General features: G+C 41.3%; 1 protein-coding gene across 2 annotated transcripts; it reads right to left on the bottom strand.

Moving 5' to 3' along the window:
- Nucleotides 1-338: 338 nt before the first annotated feature.
- On the bottom strand, nucleotides 339-17,988 carry LOC114245310 (uncharacterized). 2 transcript variants are annotated; one of them, XR_016324318.1, is made up of 15 exons: nucleotides 17,595-17,988; nucleotides 17,265-17,449; nucleotides 14,820-14,966; nucleotides 13,966-14,174; nucleotides 13,629-13,768; nucleotides 13,475-13,549; nucleotides 11,197-11,330; nucleotides 8,921-9,039; nucleotides 8,644-8,810; nucleotides 8,076-8,428; nucleotides 7,759-7,989; nucleotides 7,134-7,281; nucleotides 6,340-6,524; nucleotides 901-5,503; nucleotides 339-791 (listed from the first exon to the last, which is right to left on the bottom strand). XR_016324318.1 is itself a non-coding variant. In XM_089733530.1 (14 exons), the coding sequence occupies exons 1-14, from the start codon at nucleotides 17,640-17,642 to the stop codon at nucleotides 5,272-5,274; spliced, it is 2,373 nt and encodes a 790-aa protein (XP_089589656.1). In that variant the 5' UTR covers nucleotides 17,643-17,988; the 3' UTR covers nucleotides 339-5,271. The 2 variants fall into 2 exon arrangements, 1 of the variants encoding a protein (XP_089589656.1); XM_089733530.1 differs by having other exon boundaries at nucleotides 339-5,503.
- Nucleotides 17,989-19,225: the final 1,237 nt, after the last annotated feature.

Genomic DNA, 19,225 nt, shown 5'->3' on the forward strand with positions numbered 1-19,225 from the left:
TGATGCTATGAACATGTGCATAAAGTTGCAACTCTGCCAAATAAATGGATCGAAAAAAATTAATAAATACATAGAATAAAAACCTTTATATTTTTTTTCGTAAGTGCTTTTAAGTTAAATTTGATATGGATTAGTAACTAAAAGCACGTAATGATACCCATAATTACATAATACCTAACAACAATACATTTAGTAGGTCTCTAATGAAGCAATCTCTCTAAATATTATATATTTTGTTTCACCTTTCGATCTTTGGGTCAGAAGACGAAAGAAGATTTTGTAAAATATCCTCATTAGTCGACGTCCTACTTCTCATTCTTGAATAACAACTCTCTGTATATTTCCGAAAATCTTTATTGGGAGCTTCCGCTGCCTCTTCCGAGAGTTTACCTATACGAATGGCACCAAAGTTCTTCATTATTGTATATCACTGCCATGTGCCAACAATTTATGAATACTGGAAGGTATACAATATAATACCAGGGATATAAATTAACATACAATACTGCAGTATATCTAAAAAATTCGGAAAAATTGGAAACGCGCTCTCCAGATGCAACAGAGTGAAGAATCACGTGAAACCTCTCTATTAAATCTTTACGTATTCCTTTATGCGGGCTGTTTCTTCTGCATCCCTGAAAAATCTTCTGGCAGTATTGCCATCATTGGTTGTTCTTACTCCTTGCTTGACAACATCTATAAGTAAACCGCATTCCTTTTTAAACGCTTGCTGTATAGCACTTTTTCTGGTTGTTATTTTTTCTTTGTCATCGCCCCTTGCAACTCCATTTCTTGAAGTCCAAACGATAAGACGTAAACAAAAAAAGTGTCATTTTAAAAATTATCTCACAGGAAACTACATACGATGAAAAAATTGTGAAGTAATAAAATTATATTTACCGATATGAAGTAAGCACTCCATGCATCTTATCCAGGTATGTAAAGATGGCATTCCATACTGGAATATTTCTTCATTATTTTCTCTTTGATAAGCAAGTCACTCCAAAAAACTCTCGACGGTTTTGCTTTGCAAATATCACAGACAGCAGAAAATGTTTCTGACAAATATGAGGTTATTTTGCCGTCTATCATCATCATGTGCAATTGATGCTTAACTTCAACTTGTTTGATTTTTGATGGCTGAACTCTTTCTATTTCTTCTGTTATGCTAGCTTTTATAATTGTCACTGTTGACTGCGTTTCTTTTGTAAATTTAAACATTATTGGACGGCAATAAAAAGTTGATGAGGGTAGGTCGTTTTCCCAAACAATTGTTCTATCAAATTTCTGAAGCCTTATAGGAACTAGACTGACCATGAAAATAGATGAATCATCAAACTCTGTTTCAGTTTTTTGTTTATAATTACTTTGACCTAGGGCTCTATCAAAGCCTATTTGCTTATAAGCAGTAGCTCTCTTGCAGAGTTCAAATCCGAAGTAATCACATCTAAAAGCCTATATAGCGCCAAGTTTAGTAATGCTTGCATTTTAATAGCAGCTCCTTCTTCAGTAATAATTACCTCGTCTTTCCCTGGATAACATTTGGTCTTTTCTTGCTTAATTTTATATTAAGAAGGGTATAAATCAGACCTATTTTCACTTGCTGCTTCTCTTAGGTTTATATACTGCCACTTAATTTAAGTGAAACTAATATTGCCTCATCGGGAGAATATGTACTACTTTTCACTTTACTTGTAATTAAATACTCCTTAACTTTTTCTAGATCTTCGGGGTGATTTGACAAGTGGTTCATTATTTCTCCTACATCTTCATTTCTAGTGTTTCTCAAACTAGCAATTGTAGTAGCTTTCATTTCATCCGGGGATAACGAAAGCGATTGGTAAATTTGTTCAATGCGTCTTCGTTTTTGCCTGGATCCCAATTCTTCAAAAGGTTTTCGAGTTGCAAAAATAGATGTCGAGGCTTCTGTAGTACATTTGAGGGTGGTACATTTTCAACATCTTCAGTATTAGAAATCTCGAGCCTTTCATGTGCAGTGTTGATAGCTTCAGATATCATTCCTTCGGGCCAGTTTATTGCACATTCTAACCAATCACATTTTTTTCTTATAAACTGTGCTAACATGCGACTACTTCGTTTCCATATTGCACTTATATTTGAACAAAATTGCGTACAGAATTTTTAGAGCTCAACATTTTTCTCTTCGGTCACGTTTATTTGATTTTGTAGGAATTGAAAGAGTTTTTTATTATCAGACAGCGACTGTAGTTGCTCTCTTAAAATCTTAATTCTAAATTGTTAACAAAATTATCAATTATAACGGAAACAGCAAGATCACAACGACAATCACGAGATGTTAGTAGTAGTACGAATAAACGAACACTAGTTAGTATATAATAAGCATAGTCACTTTATACTTCCAGTGACAAACAAATGTTTACTATATTTTCTACTACCCAGTAATGGCTGCTTAAATAATTATCCTCATTAAATAATGTTAACTATCCTAATAATTTGAGAGATTGCTTAATTAGAGACCTACTAAATGTATTGTTGTTAGGTATTATGTAATTATGGGTATCATTACTTGCTTTTACTTACTAATCCATATCAAATTTAACTTTAAAGCACTTACGAAAAAAGAAAAAAAGGTTTTTATTGTATGTATTTATTAATTTTTTTCGATCCATTTATTTGGCAGAGTTGCAACTTTATGCACATGTTCATAGCATCAAATGATAGTAGACTAGACAAGGTATAAGGAAAATAAAGTTTCAAAGCGGGACCTCGCGGTACTTAGCCGGAATTTAATTTAATGTGACCCGCTCCATACAAAAAAATCACAAAACACATTTTTCTGACCAAACTATAAAGTTATTGTAATTTTTGCCCAAAACAATTATTATTGAGATTAACGAGCTCTATCTATCTACATAAAAAAATTTATAAAAAAACAAAGTTAGTCCCTAAGTCACTAAAATCACAGTATCGACCCACTGTGCGCCTGTCAGACGAAAAGTTCGGGAAGAAGAGTCATATTAAAAGTTACGTTAAATTATAAATCAGCAAAATAATGTTTAACGTACCAATGATTAATTAAAAAAATGTAAAATGATACAGATGATTAAAAATTTTTTATATAAAATGTGGTTTATTTTTGTTTGTCAAAAAAATTATTAGTAGGAAATTTTTTGTAAGGTTACCTAGCATGACAGATTAGTTATGTAGTTTAATTAGATCAACTTACAATCGAATTACTTTATAACTAATTACAATAAATACTCGCTGTAATTAGTTACTTATGTAATCTATTACAAAATATCTTAATTACCAACTACAATTTTTTTTTTATTGCTTAGATGAGTGGACGAGCTCACGGCCTACCTGGTGATGAGTGGTTAACGGCTCAGCTCATAGACATCTACAACGTAAATGCGCCACCCACCTTGCGATATAAGTTCTAAGGTCTCAGTATAGTTACAACGGCTGCCCCACCCTTCAAACCGAAACGCATTACTGCTTCACGGCAGAAATAGGCGCGGTGGTGGTGGTCCCTACCCGCGCGGACTCACAAGAGTTCTTGCCGCCAGTAATTACGCAAATTATAATTTTTTGGGTTTCATTTTTATTTACACGATGTTATTCCTTCACCGTGGAAGTCAACCGTGAACATTTGTTAAGTACGTATTTCATTGGAAAAATTGGTACCCGCCTGCGGGATTCGAACACCGGACGTGTTATCCCTTAAGCCACGACAACTTCTTCAATGTAACTGTAATTTGTATTTATTATTTTAATTACATTTTGCCCATCACTGCCGAAATCCCTGAATGAGCCCCATGAGCTCGTGAAGCCTAGCATCAACAATAGGTAGGCTAAATATATATATATATAACTAGTCAGGTCATAAGTACTGTCACACAGTAAAAACTTTTCTTTTAGAATGCTGGCCACAAAAAAGTTTATTGAATTCGAATTTCGAATTGTTCATGAAAATAAAAATGTATACTTTTAGAATTTTACTCATTTTTAAACATGGAGTGGACGCTTAAAGAAGACCGTGTTGCAGTTATTGCGTTGTATCGTTGCGGTTACGCGCCAATTCAAATTTTTAACATACTGAAAAATTTTAATATAACCAAAAGATTCGTTTATCGTACCATCAAACGATACAATGAAGACTCTAGTGTAGATGACAGGTCAAGAAGTGGTCGCCCTCGGTCTGTTAGGACTCCAGCAGTGATAAAAGCTGTGAAGGCGCGAATTCAAAGAAATCCCAAACGTAAGCAGAAACTGTTGGCCCTTCAGATGGGGTTAAGCAGAACCACGGTGAAAAGGGTGTTAAATGAAGACTTAGGGCTTCGGGCATATCGAAGAAAAACAGGACATCGTTTGAATGCTCGTCTAATGGACCTGAGACTGAAGAGATGCCGCGCTTTGTTGAAGCGGTACGCGGGAAAAAAATATCGGGAAATTCTTTTTTCGGATGAAAAAATTTTTACCGTAGAAGAGAGCTACAACAAACAAAATGATAAGGTGTACGCACACAGTAGTGAAGAAGCGAGCAACCGTATTCCGCGTGTCCAACGAGGTCATTTTCCATCCTCGCTCATGGTATGGTTGGGAGTTTCTTATTGGGGCTTAACAGAGGTACATTTTTGTGAGAAAGGTGTAAAAACGAATGCAGTTGTGTATCAAAATACAGTCCTGACGAACCTTGTGGAACCTGTTTCTCATACCATGTTCAATAACAGGCACTGGGTATTCCAACAAGATTCGGCGCCAGCTCATAGAGCGAAGAGCACACAAGACTGGCTGGCGGCGCGTGAAATCGACTTCATCCGGCACGAAGACTGGCCCTCCTCCAGTCCAGATTTGAATCCGTTAGATTACAAGATATGGCAACACTTGGAGGAAAAGGCGTGCTCAAAGCCTCATCCCAATTTGGAGTCACTCAAGACATCTTTGATTAAGGCAGCCGCCGATATTGACATGGACCTCGTTCGTGCTGCGATAGACGACTGGCCGCGCAGATTGAAGGCCTGTATTCAAAATCACGGAGGTCATTTTGAATAAACTTTAATGTCATAAGAATCTATGTTTTGTTAAGTTAATTTTGGTATATGAATGGTTACATAAAGAATAAACTTGTTTCAATTATTTTACATTAAACATGTGACAGAATTTATGACCTGACTAGGTATATATGTATATCCTTGTAGTTGTGACCGGGCGGTGCTGAAGCACAGTCGAGCCGGTTCTGACAGCGTCCAATATTGTCAAGGGATAGACAAGCAGGCGCGGGGGCGGCTACAGCGCCGGGTCGGTGATGATCTGTTCGTAGGGGAAGGACTTGGCGTCGGTGATGCTGAACACGTAGAGGCGACACCCGAACTGCAGCAGTGCGCCGTGCGGCACCAGCGCCGAGCCCTCCCACGCGCCCGCCGCCGCGCCCGCGCCCGCGCCCGCGCCCGCGCCCGCCCCCGCGCCGCACGAGCACGCCGAGCACCACGACGTGGGCTCCGTGATGTCACCTTTTATCCTGTAACAATGCGTGAGACATATAACATGTTATGGATGACAAAACAGAGCGGTTGTCTCTTGTTACTAGCCTTTTTTTAAATAGTAAAAAAACGTTACGGCAGTAGAAATGCAACCATTTAAGTGCTAGTTGTTCTTGGGCCCGGTGCCCCTTTTTTAGGCCCCTTCTTACAAGGTCCCTATTCTCGATCCTACGGAAAGAATGGAAAGCAGTCGACGTCGCCCAAAACACGTCATCTCGGATCCTCCCGATCCACTAACGGTGCTTCTAGGTACTTCAAGCACCGGTCACCGTCGAGCCCTTCGTCGCAAGCGACGGGTTCGACGAGTAAATTAACCCTCAGACACAGCCCACTGAGTTTCTCGCCGGATCTTCTCAGTGGGTCGCGTTTCCGATCCGGAGGTAGATTCTGCGAAGCACGGCTCTTGCTAGGGTTCGTGTTAGCATCGTCGTCAGGTTTGAGCCCCGTGAGCTTACCTACTAGTTAAGGTTCCGCTGGAATAGCCTCTCTAGGCTACCAGCTTAGGTAGGAAAAAAAAAAAGGTCCCCTTCCCTAGGGGGCGTACGGGGTATGTTAGGCTGAATGATCCGCAGATATTGGGAGCAGACCACGGGTCTAAGAGATGCAATTTTGGGCCACTAACCACTAAACAATTCTGGTACATTCTTGACCAAGTCTTATCCCCGCCGAGGTCATAACTTGGGCAGTCAAAATTGCAGCCAGACGCGCGGCCTACCTCAAGGACGAAGCCATCGGCAGTCTAGGTACGGGCAGCCGGTCAGTCGTAAATAACATGAATTTCAGTTATTATTAGACACAGAAAAAAATTTGGCACCTGTCGAGCGGGGAGTCCTTCTGTTTGACGACATCTCGAAGCGCGCGCGGCAGAGCGTCGTCCGCCGCGGGGGCGGGGGCGGGGGCGGCGGCGGGGGCGGCGGCGAGGGGGTCGCACGTGTACAGCACGCCGTTAACGCGACTGCCGAACTCGGAGTAGTTGATCAGCTCGAAGTGCCCGCTCACCTGTAAAACAACTAGTGATGTTAATAAAAGCACAGGGCATTGTGAAAACCCATATTGAATTTCCAGTACATAGTCTTCCTTTTTAGATGGATGGACGAGCTCACAGCCCACCTGGTGTTGAGTGGTTATCGGAGCCCATAGACATCTACAACGTAAATGCGCCACCCACCTTGAGATATAAGTTGTAAGGTCTCAGTATAGTTACAACGGCTGCCCCACCCTTCAAACTGAAACGCATTACTGCTTCACGGCAGAAACAGGCAGGGCGGTGGTACCTACCCGCGCGGACTCACAAGAGGTCCTATCACCAGTAATTACGGAAATTATAATTTTGCGGATTTGATTTTTATTACACGATGTTATTCCTTCACCGTGGAATTCAACCGTGGACATTAGTTAAGTACGTATTTCATTACGAAAATTGGTACTCGCCGCGAGATTCGAACACCGGTGCATCGCTAGATACGTTCTGGCATCCAGGGCCGAGCGGGACATGGTGAGAAGGGGGCGATGAAGGGGGGCGCCGGTTGTGTTCGGCCAGGGAGATTTTCCCGTGCTGCGTAGGGCAGCGTCATTAATATTTGAACAAAAGCAAAGTATTTAACTGACCTCGTCCATGAATATAACGGCGTGATTCCGGGAGACGCACCGGCAGAGGGCGGGGTCGAGTGTGACGTCACAGCCGCTGTCTGAGCCCACGGTCAGCGACGACAGCCGCATGGGCACCGGCCGGCCCAGGGAGTCGCCCGGCCCCGCGCTGCACACCACGAGCTTGTGTTACCACCACGGCGTCCCCACAGACACCTCGGCGGTGTCAGAGCCGCGTTGAAATAGCGCCGTTTGCATCAACACTACTGTTCGTACTGAAGCCCGGCCATAGCTTTTAAGTCTTCAGATAACTCTTTCAGAAAAGGAGAGAAATGGTGGTGGCCAATGACTCCAATGAGTATGATATTTTAATTATTTTTTGCTTAATGTAGATGTATGTTGTATGTTATAATTCCTTGTATGGACAAGCTTACGGCCCGCCTGGAGTTAAAGGGTTACCGGAGCCCATCAACAACATAATACCACCCACCTCGAGATATGAGATTTAAGGCCTCAATTTTTACAATACAACTGCTTCACGGCAGACACGGGTAGGGTGGTGGGATCTGCTCGTGCAGGCTATTAGGTATTAATTTTGTGCTGAAGTTCACTACTTGCGCGTCGGCTTCACCGGTATCCGTGTTACCTGTCCATAGAGTTGATAGCGCAGAGTGTGGCCCGCACGCACGCGTCGGACAGGGCGCGCGCACGCGGCGGCGGCGGGGAGGGGGCGGCGCGGGGGGCGGCGCGGGGGGCGGCGCGGGGGGCGGCGCGGGGGGCGGCGCGGGGGGCGGGCGCGGCGCCCCACACGCTGCGGGCGATGCGCTCGCGGTCCGCCCGGGACAGCAGCTCCGACGGCAGCGACACGTGACGGAACCTGCCGGGGACGTGCTCGCTGTCATCACGCACGGACGGCGGCGCACCGGTACAAAACAAACTTGTTAAATAGTGAGTGGGTCTCACCCGTGCGCGGCGAGTGCGCCCCGCGTGAGGTGCCTGGCCAGCGCCCGCGCCACGGCCCGGGAGAGCGGCACGTCGCGCCACCAGCCCGCGCACGCCTCGCCCGCCAGCACCTGCTGCAGGCGCTGCCAGGCGAGCAGCCTCACGAGCCTCTCGTCGAGCTTCTTGAGCTGCTCGTCGACGAGCGCGAGCAGCTGCTCCACGTGCTCGTCGGCGCGCAGCTGCACGCGGTCGGCGCGGGCTCGCCGGCCGAACCCCTTGTCCTCGGCGCCGGTGGCCTTCCGTCTCTTCACTGACGCCGTGTAGTACTCCAGGTCCGAGTCCGAGTAGTCCGACGAGCCCGGGCTCGCGCTCGCCTGGGACGGGACGGTGAATGTAATTAGACAATTAGATTATTTATTTTGCACTCTTTCGTTGGAACAAACAAAGTACTTTCGTTAATGTCGTCATCCCGCCGGCCGGCTGCGACACCAGCGCCGGTGTGAATTAGCTCTACAAATGTAGTATAGTCATAGTGAAAATGATTGACGTCTCCGAGTGCGGCGAGGTTGCGGCGAGGTTGCGTGGGTACCTGCGCGGGGCGGGGCGCGGGGCGAGGCGCGGGGGGGTGCGGCGCGGCGGCGGGGCAGGGGGCGGCGCGGCTGTAGGACGGGCAGTCCATGTTCATACAGATGGTGTGCTTCCGACAATCGTCGCCCTCACTCTCCAGTACACTCGATAATCCCAGATTCTTTAACACTGAAAAAATATTTTTCCATTGTCAGTTTATCTCCACCGGGACCAGCGAGCCACTTTGCATTCCTTTTATAAGTTATAGTTCGTTATATATATAGTCATATATCACTCACCGTTCCGACAGCGCACGTGCTCCCTCCGCGCCGGCAGCAGGGGGGCGGGGCGCCGGTAGTGGCTGCGGACCATGGGCGGCACGCGCACGCGCCCGCGGACGTGGGCCGGGATCTTTATTCTAGTCAACAACAACTGCTTATTGGTATCGTGCCTCTACTAGCTCGACGTGTGCCGCGCTACGACTTGACTCTACTGTGCCGCCGGAACCAACAGAATGTAAAAAATAATAATTCAATTGTTAGTTTGAAGTCGTCATGGCCTAAAAGATAAGGCGTCCGGCGCATTTATATCTAGCGATGCACCGGGGTTCGAATCCCGCGGGGTGTACCAATTTTTTCCATGGTGAAGTGTAGGTACATTGTGTAATAAAAATCAAACACGCAAAATTATAATTTACGTAATTGCTGATTGTAGGACCTCTTGTGAGTCCCCGCGGGTAGGTACCACCACCCCGCCTATTTCTACCGTGAAGCAGTAATGCGGTTCGGGTTGAAGGGTGGGACAGCCGTTGTACTATACTGTAAAACTGAGACTTTAGGACTCATGTCTCAAGGTGGGTGGCGGCATTTACGCTGTGGATGTCTATGGACTCCGAAATCCACTTAACACCTAGTGGCTCGTCCACACATTTAAGTAATAAAAATAAAATAAAAATAGTTCGAGTTGCTAATTATATGCGTTTTCAAGGTTTTTAAACTATATATTATATCAAATCAAATCAAATAAAAAAAATTTTTATTCAACATAAATGAAAGTACATAGTTGTTGAACGTCAAAAGAACCACCGCCAATTCACAAGAACTAGCCTCCGTCCTGAGAAGAATTGGCAAGAAACTCAGCGGGCATGTCTTTTTTTTTTTACATATAAAATTATTATTTATTTATTTTTTAATATTAGATTTTTTTTTTAAATATGAATTTTTTACAATGAGTATTATAACGTAACAATTACTACGATATTGAAATGCCCGGAGCGAGCAACTCATTCCCACTTTGTGCAATCTTCTAGATAATCATTGACTTTATAGTAAGCTTTATTGCACAGATGTTCTTTAATAGTTTTCTTAAACCTATGTATATGTAGGTTCTGAACATCTTGTGGGATTTTGTTGTACAGGCGCACAGACAAACACCCGAATGAGCTTCGTATCTTATGTAACCTACTCATCGGCACAACAAGCTTGTGTTTGTTCCTAGTATTTCTATTATGTATGTCCGACTTTTTAGGAAACTCCCAATATGTTTACGAACATATATCAAATTTTCAAAAATGTACTGGGATGGCATAGTGAGAACTTTAATTTATTTAAATTTCTCCCTCAGGGATTCCCTTGAGTGCATGTTATAAATAGCACGTATAGCTCTTTTCTGCAGAATAAATATCATTTCTACATCGGCCGCATTGCCCCATAGCAAAATGCCATAGGACATGACACTGTGGAAGTAACTAAAGTAAACTAAACGAGCCGTGTCCGCGTTTGTTAACATTCTAATTTTTTTTACTGCGTATGCTGCAGAGCTGAGCTTACTCGCCAATTTATGAATATGAGGTCCCCACTGCAGTTTGGAGTCCACTGTTATACCAAGAAATACGGTTGACTCAACAAGCTCCAATGATTCCTCAGAAACAATTACATCACTATCCACTTGTCTCACATTTAAAGATGGTTTAATACATTTTAAAGTAAATTTAATACATTTAGTTTTCTTACTATTCAATAATAGGTTATTGATACGGAACCAATGAACCACACACGAAATCGCATCATTCACTTCGTCATAGACTTATAATTGTCGTTTAATTTTAAATAATAAAGATGTATCATCTGCGAATAATACGATCTCGTGTCGGGACTCAATAAAACTAGGTAAATCGTTTATATATATTAGAAATAAAAAAGGACCCAAAATGGAACCCTGAGGTACACCCATTTTCAACAAGGTGCCTGAAGATCTATTACCTTTCACATCTACTGTTTGTATCCTTCCTGATAAATAGGAAGTAATAAGTTCCAATGCACCATCCCTAATACCATAGTGATGTAGTTTCCTCACCAATGTTTCATGTTCAACACAGTCAAATGCTTTGGACAAGTCACAGAAAATTCCAAGACAATCATGCGATTCCTCCCCTATATTTTTATTACCATAAAGTTTCTTATCCGATAATATAGAATTCGACAGCGAAATTGCTGATCGTATGAGCCCTTCGCACTGGGGGCTCCTCGGGGCCGGATCAGAGAAGTGGGAGCCGGGGTCCGGAGCGGGCCCTCACCTGAACCTGGGGTTGGGGTTCCTCGCGCGGCGCAGGAAGTCTATCTTGATGGCGTGCTGGTCCACGGGCCCCGCGAACCGGTCCCACAGCGCCACCCGCTCCGTCGCCGAGATGGAGTTCACCAGCTTCCAGTCCTGGACACAAGCAGTACGCGCACTGAGCCACCGTGACACCAGCTCTTATTTCAAGATATTCAATTTCAATTCAATTTTTATTACAACATAATTGTCGAGTGTCAAAATCTCTATCTCACCGACTGGCCCTCAGTGGCGTAGCTACCAAGGGGCTAGGCCTGGCAGTGCCCCGGGGCCCTCGAGCTCAGGGGGCCCTCGAATCCTTACCAGAAATCTCGATCGAACTGAACTTTTGGAAATTTCTCCCATTTCCAAAATAAAGATGACAGGTTGCAACCCCACTTTAATCATGACAACTCAGTTGAGAGAAATTCAAAAGTTATGCCTAAGGAGTTCCCCTAAATTCTTTTTGTAGGTTGGCAGTGTTGTCAATTTAACGGATGTGCGTTTTATTATTCATCGATGTGCGTTTTATTGTGAATTCGAGTTAAGATTTTTTTTCGAGAACGGTTAAAAAATTAATGCTGTATCAGGAGTAAGTAAGCTAATGTCAATAAACTTTTTGTACTGGTCAATTTAGTGGTTCAATTTTATTTGAATTTACCACTCATATTGATGTCCGTTAAGTCAATAAATCGTGTCAAATCTATAGATTCGGGCTACAGCGCATTGTAATAGGTTGAGGGAAAAGTTTCATCGCATTTTTTAAGAAAATTCACAATATTTTTTAATATAGTTTATTTACATTTAACTAAAGTATGTAGGTACCATTTTGTTCGATAACTTTTTGCCATCTTGTAGGTAAGGACATGATCCCATTGCTATAGAAATTTTGGGGCTTGTGATCAAAATACCGCGACAATTGGTTTTGGCAGTCTTCTGGTGATGTTAACCTGACACTGCCTAAAGAATTCTGACGAGACCGAAACAGGTGGAAATCTGAAGGTGCAAGGTCAAGACTATACGGCGGATGCATTAACAAATCCCAGCCAAGCTCTCTTAATTTTTGCTGAGTGGCTAAAGATGTGTGAGGTCTAGCGTTATCATGATGAAAAACCACACCCCTTCTGTTGATTAATTCCGGCCGCTTTCTCTCAACTTCTTGCTTTAATCTCATCAGTTGTTCGCAGTAGAGTTCAGAATCGATGGTCCTGTCTGGTGGTAACAGTTCCTAATGAATAGTGCCCTTCCAATCCTACCACACACACAGCATCACCTTGTTGCGAGTTAACCCGTGTTTCGCCACAGTCTTCGAAGCCTGACCGGCCTTTGACCACGACCTTTCTCGCACGTTCTTGTCGTACGTGATCCACTTTTCATCACAAGTTATCAGCTTCTTCAAAAATGGTTCGGTTTCATTACGTCGTAATAAAGAATCACAAATGAGTACACTGTTCATTAGGTTTCTTTCAGTGAGCTCGTGAGGCACCCAAATATTTTTGTGTACCCAGTTTTTTTTAAATGCGCCATAACTGTTTTGTGGTCAATTCCCAGTTCTTCAGCTACGTCGTAATTACTGATGTGCCGATCTTGCTCCACTTGCCAGGGCGGGGCAACCAGAGCGACGTGCATGTTTGACACAAAATTTCCAGATTGAAAACGCTTAAACCAAATTTGTGCTCCTCTCACAGATACTACAGATTTTTTCGCGGCTTGCCCTGCATTTTTACCTTTTTTGTAGTAAAATTTTAAAAGGTATCGAATTAATTTCTTCATAAGATTCACTCATCTTGACAGAAAGACATTCTTAACATTCTTGACGAAAAATAAATAATAGTCACACGTTTTCCTAATATGAATTTGGAATTATCTTCTTTAAAATTTTAACTTTTAATGATGCCAAAACCAACCATATACAAATAGTATATCCAAACAGATTTTATTACAAGTTCATACATACTATAAAGCAAAAAGACTTTTTCCTCAACCTATTATTATGTATGTAAATATGTATGTATTATGTTGTTACTGTTTAATATTTTTACTACCTGCCCTGCAGTGCGAAAAAATAGCTTAAGTAGCTTAGCATTTTTAAAGTATTTGTATATTTCATATTTTTATTTGATAAAACCTAATCAGTTTACATAACAGTGGGGCCCCATTTTTTAATTTGCCCCAGGGCCCTTGGTTACCTAGCTACGCCACTGCTGGCCCTGTCATCGTTGCGTCTCGAACATTCAAGACATTATTAGCAATGTACTTACGATATATTGTTCAACGTGGTTCGGACACATCCAGCGCCCCGTGGGCAGCGCCGTCAGCGGCGGCTCCAGGCAGTCCTGGACACACAAACGTTAGGTCCGGTCAGAGCTCCCCGCACCCGCACCGCCCCACCCCCCCGCGCCCCCGCCCTCCTACCTGGTGGTACAGCAGCGGGCAGTAGTCGCAGCGCAGCAGCGGCGCGACGCGGCATGATGCGCCGCACACGAAGCACTCGCCGCCCGCCGCCGCCGCCCCCGCCCCCGCCCCCGCCCCCGCCCCCGCCTCGCCCGCGCATTCTGTGGGTACAACGGAGGGGAAAGAGTTTTTAAACAGAAACCAGCATTTAAATAAGAGTTTATCCAATGGTTTACAAGCGAAGTAAATTGTCCCTTCGAAATAAGGTCTCTCTATAAAACGGTCGGGACGTATATACGATGTATACGAGTGTATATCACAAAGTTCACACGTTCAATAATAAGACTAATTACCTTACCTTTTTCAGTACCGGGAAATATACACGGTATTCTTAATTCTCGGGGCAGTTCAAACTGCCTTGGGTTCATTATCTTGGCAGCTTTAACCAGCACTTCCATCGGAGATAGCTCTTTCTCCGCTTCAGCCTGCCTCTCTGTCTCCTTCTTGACCTCATCGTCGTCCTCTTTACTCTTCTTTTTGGAATTCGTCCGATTATTTCGCAGGGATCTATTAATTGTAAATGAAAATTTATTTTATGGAGACACTATACATTCTCTTAACAAGGACACATTGATGGATGAACAGAATGCTGGTCTAAACAAAGAAAGGGAAATGCAAATGTTTTTTTAGAGTACATCAAAGGTAAATCTTTCAAAAGTGCATAATAAAATATAATAGATACATTGAAATTTCTTTTTAGTTGTATTTTTATTGTAATTTATGTCTTAAACTATTTTCCTTTCTAATATTATTGTTATTAAATATTACATTTAAATGCTATAATTTATTATTTTTTCAACTAAAATATTTTTACGTTTTACAGTTCATTCAGTACATGATTCTCCTATTTTATAAAACTTTTTTTTGGTAGCCATTAACGAGCAATGGGCCATGAGCTCTGTCATTTGCAATTAGATTTAAATAAGCCAAATTTTAGTTCAATCTTACGTTTATTCGTTTATTTTATTAGGAAAATTAAAATAACAAACAAAAGATTGAAGGTAGTTTCAATGTCCAAGTCTCACCACAAACTTAGTTAATAACTACATATTAGCAGTTCATCAATGTTATTTTAAAATAGTATCCTCTGCTTCATTCACTCAATTAAAACAAATTTAATGAGATCACAGTCCAGCTGCTCTGGCACCTTACCTAGTCTTCTTCTCCCCGTCAGATTTGTCAGCAGGAGACTGAGCACGACTGCTACGTGAACTTGACGGTTTATTCTCATCAGCTGCATGGCACTCACGACACAACCACAAGCCAGCTGGGATGTCACTTTCGTCCAGAGGTGGATCACTAAAGATTACAGAAGTCATAGAAAGCTTGGCCAAGATTAACTAAAGGTTGGTAAAAAGTAGTAGGATCCTGTTATTACAGGAGGACCAAAATAATATTGCAAAAGATGTTCCATGTTTCCAGATTACACAAAAGGTGTTCGATGTTTCCAGATTACAAAAAACTGTGCTCGTTTTATGATTCAATATTCAGTATTTTCCGTGTGTTAAATTACATACTTAACTGAAACAATTACTAAATTTTTTTTATCTAAAAGTGTCTTCAATAAAATTTTCAACAAAACTTTCTTTTTATAATTATTATATTTTAAGCCACCTAATATAATTGTAGTACCGTTTTCGGGCAATTTCATGGACTAGTTTCAATTTTAACAACATCACCTCACAGCTACCATGAAGTATTATTTCATGTACTATTATTTTATAACAGTAATGTCTCTAAGCATTAACAATGCCCGTTAAGCCAATACATTTCTCAAAATATGACCGAATTTGTGATATGATAGAATAAATAAAATTATTCATTATTTTTTATAGATAGATGAGCTTACGGCCTTCCTGTTGTTAAGTGATTTCCAGAGCCCACTGACATCTACAACGTAAATACCTACCCTGAGACACAAGTTCTAAGGTCTCAGTTTTTACAGTAACACAGCTGTCCCACCCTTTAAATTAAAATGCATTACTGCTTTATGGCAGAAATAAACAGGGTGGTGGTCCCTTATCATGTGGACTAACTAGATGTCCTGTCTCCAGTAATTAAGTAAAATATAATTTGCAGGTTTGATTTTTATTACACTTTTTCCTACCTAAGCTGATAGCCTTTAGAGGCTATATCAGCGTAACCTTAACTAGTAGGTGAGCTCACGGGGCTCAAACCTGACGAAGTTGGTAACACGAACCCTAGCAAGAGCCGTGCTTCGCAGAATCTACCACCGAATCGGAAGCGCGACCCACTGAGAAGATCCGGCGAGAAACTCAGTGGGCTGTGTCTGAGGGTTAATTTACTCGTCGAGCCCTTCGTCGCAAGTGATGGGTTGGACGAGAACGGTGACCGGTGTTTGAAGTACCTAAAAGCACCGTTAGTGGATCGGGAGGATCCGAGATGACGTGTTTTATTACACAATGTTATTCCTTCACTATGGAAGTAAATTGTGACCATTTGTTAAGTACATATTATATATATTTTTTTTTTTTTTTTTATTGCTTAGATGTGTGGACGAGCTCACAGCCCCCTGGTGTTAAGTGGTTACTGGAGCCCATAGACATCTACAACGTAAATGCGCCACACACCTTGAGATATAGTTCTAAGGTCTCAGTATAGTCACAACAGCTGTCCCACTCTTCAAACCGAAACGCATTACTGCTTCACGGCAGAAATAGGCGGGGCGGTGGTACCTACCCGTGCGGACTCACAAGAGGTCCTACTACCAGTAATTACGCAAATTATAATTTTGCGGGTTTGATTTTTATTGCACGATGTTATTCCTTCACCGTGGAAGTCAATCGTGAACATTTGTTAAGTACGTATTTCATTAGAAAAATTGGTAGGTACCCGCCTGCGGGATTCGAACACCGGTGCATCGCTCGATACGAATGCACCGGACGTCTTATCCTTTAGGCCACAACGACTTACTATACTTACTATAAATCAATACCTGCCTACAGGATCTGAACATCATTGCATTACTTGATACAAATGCACCGGATGCTTTATCCTTTAGGCCATAACAACTACAACTTGATTTGAGATATTTATGAGCTAGAGCTCCTACAAAGAAAAACATATCGACGCTTGAAAGGCAAAAGTGACTAAGCAACAATAACTGATTTGTACATAAATGATAGGCAATAACCATATTCGATGCGCAAAAAATATATATTTCTAGGTCTATTAAAATCACTTCAATCCTACAGCTACTAGCTAGATTCTACTACAGCTGGATTCGTTAAAATAAATTTTGTTTTCAGGTATTTCAACTTTAAATTAGTCTACTGTACAGTTCACACATTGTCGCTTAGTCATGTTTGCCTTTCAAGCATCGATATGTAACTTTTGTTTCAATCAGAAAAGCTCCTGCCATGCTAATCTAGTAGGCACCTACTACCTAGTCAGTACTTTTGGCACCTTTGATATAATAAACACTAAAGCACTTAGTTATTACACACCTATACACCATTACACCTATATCCACACCTTCATTACCATTAATACTACAAAACATTTCCTAATGGGTCGCAGTCCCAGGAGGCCTTTTGTCCAACTACTATAAGTGTAAGATGAGATTTAATCACATACTAGCAACCAAGATGGAAGCTTGCTGGACATCGGTCGCAACAGATAAGATCTCCGCCTTCACCGCAAGCGTCGCACGAATCGTGGTTATGACCCTTTCCAGGCCTCTTGTAATATGGATGCTGAGGCTTCTTAGGCTTCGGGACGTTCAAATCCTCATCCGGAGGCTTAATTAGGGCCTTTATTAACTAAAACATTAACAACATTATTAAAAACATCGCTATTTATTTTAAAATAGAAACAAATGCAGCAACATCCATATAAAATGGCGCCGTAGATCAAAAATTGCTGGGCGTTATACTATTATGGAATTCGTTGTTAAATTCAACTTACCGGCATAAGACCTCCCGATGTATCCATATCATAGCTAACATTAGACATTTTTTCAATCAAAAACCTTCTAAGGAAACTACACAGGAATCACAAAACTCGAATACATATAAAACAATTTACCTAAGGCTTTAGTGAAATTACACCAAAATCTTGAATGATTTCGATTCCGACACAAACTCAAATATTGTGAAGTTGTCAACAGAATTTGGTATTGAATATAGTTTATATGGCTCTTGGTAACTTAAGATCTTAAAGACGAAGGAGATAGTTTTCAGGTGCTCTCAGTTAATAAAAAATTTAAATCGATTCGAGTACATACATAACCTATAAGTTACGTTGGGTTTTATCAACTATAACAAGTACATGATTAACAATTAACAAATCTATGGGTAGCGTATGTAGATGTTATGGAGTTATGGAGGGTAGAACCGTCATATATTAAGTGTATAATCTATGGAACCGTCTATGTGTGAAAAAGTGTCCGTTAAAATCTGCTAAATAAGGGTGGCGCTACAATAGCAACCGGGTAAATTTTAAAAAAGGGGCTGAAAGTTATTATAATAAAATAGAGAAATAAAAAAGGACGAAAAAACTGTCAGCACTACAAAATCACAAAAAGTATATTATTTAAAGCTGATAAGAAAATGCAATCGATGTCTCCACGTTTTATCACAGCAATAATTTTTAGGTTTTATTGACGAAATTAGTTTGGATTACGTAAACCTGTAAGGTATTGTATATTACACTGTCACTAATTACTCTAGTAATTCAATCAGTTAACAACTGCTCAATTCATATCATTCCCCTGTGCTTATGCTAGCGCCATTCTGGAGGATTTTTGAGCTGTTATTTAGTGCTGAAAGTGGGACACTTTTTCAAGCTTCTCCCATACATAATATTATTTTATGAGACTGTTTCCCGGCTCAGTGAATTTGGACCCCTTTTTTATTTTCGGATTTTTTTATTTTTTATTATTTGTCCGTCGTTTGTTCGTTAATGTTCGAATGCAAAAATTGTTTGTTCGTCTTTTATTCATTTATAATTAATTAAACAAATGATCACCCTTAAGTGGGCTCCCTTTACTAGATATCTTTATTTTTATTGCTTAAATTTTGATCAATTATCGTTTGTTCGAAATTTATTGGTGATTGTTAGATCATAAAAACAATTAAATTCCCAATTATCATTATTTTATTTCTAATAAGCAAGCCATCACCTCACGCCTACATTGCGCATGCGCCGGTTTTGTCAGTCAGCTGGCAATTTACTAGCGTTTTTTTAACAAGTGCGTTTATACTGTCTAATTATTCCTTATGTAGATCTAAAAAATAAATTGAAAACTTCAACAAACTTCAACAAAAAGTGCCAGTGAAGACGACCAATTAGTCGTTAAAGTACGATTAGCGCGATTTTAATAAATTCAGTTATTTTTAATGGTATTTAATATGAACAAGCACATAGAAATTTCAGAGATTTTGATCGAACATTAACGAACAAACGACGAACAAATAATTAAAGATAAAAAAATCTGAAAATCAAAAAAAGGGGGCTAAATTCATTGAGCCGTTCTATAATGTACCTATTTTACTCAATACTACTCTGAGGGTTTTTCTTTGATCTACGCTTGAGGA

This window comes from Bombyx mandarina, chromosome 16, assembly GCF_030267445.1.
Source record: "Bombyx mandarina strain Sakado chromosome 16, ASM3026744v2".
Taxonomy (NCBI): Eukaryota; Metazoa; Arthropoda; class Insecta; order Lepidoptera; family Bombycidae; genus Bombyx; species Bombyx mandarina.